Raw genomic sequence first — 2,501 nt, forward strand, 5'->3', positions numbered from 1 at the left:
GGGTGGTGGGTCTGAGCTTGTGCCCTCGGGGGCTCCCGGGGCTGTTTTGGTGCAGGTGTGGCGTGGCCTGGTGACACATGGCAGAGGCAGGGCACAGCCAACACTTCCTTGACCCGGAGGTCGACGCCCTGCCTCCCGACACTGTCTCCCTCAGCGACTCGGACTCCGACCTCAGTCTGCCCGATGGTGCTGGGGTGGACGCCCTGTCCCCGGGGGGGCTGCCTGGGGAGGCTTCTGGGGATTCAGGCCCCGATGAGCCCCCCTCGCCCCCCAGGGGCCTCCCCACAGAGGCGGTGCAGCCCTTCCACCTGAGAGGCACGAGCTCCACCTTCTCCCAGCGCAGCCACAGCATCTTCGATGGGCTGGAGGGGGCCGCCAGGCGGGCTGTGCCTGCTGTGACTCCAGCCAGCCCGGGTGATGGGGGGGGCTTCCAGCAGCTGCTGACACCCTCCAGCCAGCCTGCAGCGGGGGTCCCAGGTAGGGCTGCTGGGAGCCCTGCTGCCCAAAGGGCGCCCCCTGTCCCTGACTACGTGACCCACCCTGAGCGCTGGACCAGGTACAGCCTGGACGATGTGGCCGAGGCCAGCGAGCAGAGCAACCGGGCCGCCGCCCTGGCCTTCCTGGGGCCGCAGAACCTGGCTGCCCCCGGCAACTACATGCCTTCCTTCAACCAGGACCCCTCCAGCTGCGGGGAGGGCCGGCTTGTCTTCACCAAACCCACCCGAGCCAGCGAGGCTCGGCCCGACAGGAAGAGGGTATCCAGGAAGGTGGGGGAACCTGGCAGGGGTGACCCTGGGGTTCCAGGAGCGGCAGGGGGCGAGGGCCCCGTGGAGCTTGCCCACCTGGCCAGGCCCGGGAGCCCCGAAGCCGAGGAGTGGAGTGGACCCCGAGGGGGCCTGCAGGAGGTGGGTGCCTCTGCAGGCGTGGCCCACACCAGGCCTGGGTCCAGCCCCCCGCTGGTGGAGACAGTGGGTTTCCATGGCAGCAAGAAGCGGAGCAGGGACCACTTCCGGAGCAGGGGTGGCAGCCCCGAGGCCCCAGGTGCAGAGCTGTGAGCTGGGAGACTGCCTGGCCGCCTCCCTGACCTGGCTGTGCTAGAAGGCTGGCCACCGCTGCCCCCAGGGCGGCTTCAGGGCTGGAGTGGGCTCAGGGCTCCAGGGCAGCGAGCTGGCCCGCCGGCTGCCTGTAGGTGCCACCAGGGAACGGAGACCTCGCCAGGGTGTGGGCCAGGGGTGATGGAGGCCCAACCCGTTTCTGCCTGGGAGACAGTAAAGGCTCTACACGTTCCTCTGGCTCCGTGTATCTGTGTGGACCACCTCTCCCCCAGCAGCCGCAGCTGGGGCCCTCCGCCCTCCAGCCCCCAGTGTCCCGCGCTCGTCAGGAGATCTTTCTGTTGACTGAGGCGGGTCCCTCCTCGGGCTTGAGCAAGAGACTGAGACCCCAGCCCATCCCAGGGAGGACTCGCAGCTGCTCGCCTGAAGGCTGGGGTTGGGGGGTTGATGTGGATCTGGGGAGAGCGGAGTGTGAGTGTGGCCGGGAAGTGGCTGCCCGTGGCCCTGCACGCTGCGCTGCCCCCGTGTGTGGGGATGACCGGTGTCGCCAGGACTGCCGACTCTGTGTAGGGCGCTGAGCCTGGTCCCCAGAGGGCACTGGGAGGCAGACGGGAGCCAGCGCGGCTCCCGTGACTGCTGTCAAGCCCCGGCCTGGCCCTGCCGCTGTGTCCCCTGCCTGAGGGAAGGGGTGACCAGCCTGGCTGCCCACTCGCCTTGTGTGGGGTTCCCAGAGGGGCTGGGACTCCGTCCCTTGTCGTGTGCTTCACTAAGCAGCCGCCTCCCAGGGTCCCCTCTGCCTTGGGCTGCAGCCCCGGGTGTGGGCGCGCTTTCCCAGCTCCAGGGACCGTAAAGCAGTTTTCGGGGGTGGTGGTGGGTCCTCTAGGGGTATGACCTGCCACCACTGCCCAGACGGGATGGCCCGGCACTCGCCGTGCGCGCTGTCGGGCGTGGGGGCGGCAGCCGACACAACACTCAGCCTGGGTCTTGGAGACAGAGATTCTAACTCCAAGCGTTTCAGAAAAAGACCAGTGTCTTGGTGGGTGACACAGGTTGGGCGTGGACCCCAAGGCAGCTGCCCACCTAAAGGGAGGCTCCCCACAAGACACTCAGCGAGGCCTGCTCTTCTGGCCCCAGCTGGTTGGCTCTGGATGGGGTTCGGGGGGCCCGTGACACACCGCTGCATTCCCAGGCCTAGGGAGGTGCTGGGCAGGGCGAGGGTGGTACATCGCGCCCGGGGTGCTTGACTGGTGGGGGGTTGTTCAGGCATCTCCACGAGGCCCAGGATGACCAGCCAAGGGCCGTGCCCTCCAGGTCTGGGCCCCTGGGAGTGCAGGGCTCCCTGTGCTTATGTCCAGGTGGCTCAGGGGTTGGAGGGCAGCTGGCCAGCCTCTGGGCACTCTGTACTACCCAGGGCTCCTCCGTGGTCAGCAGAGGCCGGTGGGTTCCCGC

At 68.7% G+C, this 2,501-nt stretch overlaps 2 protein-coding genes across 2 annotated transcripts in view; one reads left to right on the forward strand and one right to left on the reverse strand.

The window, feature by feature from the left end:
- The first annotated feature begins 6 nt into the window (after positions 1-6).
- TSSC4 (tumor suppressing subtransferable candidate 4) lies at positions 7-1,286 on the forward strand. Its single transcript, XM_010855221.1, has one exon. The coding sequence runs from the start codon at positions 78-80 to the stop codon at positions 1,053-1,055; it is 978 nt and encodes a 325-aa protein (XP_010853523.1). The 5' UTR covers positions 7-77; the 3' UTR covers positions 1,056-1,286.
- Positions 1,287-1,377: 91 nt separating this feature from the next.
- The window catches only part of TRPM5 (transient receptor potential cation channel, subfamily M, member 5), a 33,129-nt gene continuing 32,005 nt past the window's right edge, over positions 1,378-2,501 (reverse strand). Inside the window, exons 20-21 of the mRNA XM_010855228.1 lie at positions 1,850-1,990; positions 1,378-1,507 (exon numbers count right to left, since the gene is read on the reverse strand). Of these exons, the coding sequence (XP_010853530.1) occupies positions 1,378-1,507; positions 1,850-1,990 (271 nt within the window). The remainder of the gene's footprint in view (positions 1,508-1,849; positions 1,991-2,501) is intronic.

The sequence above is a fragment of the Bison bison genome, unplaced genomic scaffold (assembly GCF_000754665.1).
Source record: "Bison bison bison isolate TAMUID 2011002044 unplaced genomic scaffold, Bison_UMD1.0 scf7180017864360, whole genome shotgun sequence".
Lineage (NCBI taxonomy): Eukaryota > Metazoa > Chordata > Mammalia > Artiodactyla > Bovidae > Bison > Bison bison.

Excerpts from the sequence above, each read along its gene's own strand:
- TSSC4 (XM_010855221.1), top strand. The coding sequence starts at position 78 with ATGGCAGAGGCAGGGCACAGCCAACACTTCCTTGACCCGGAGGTCGAC.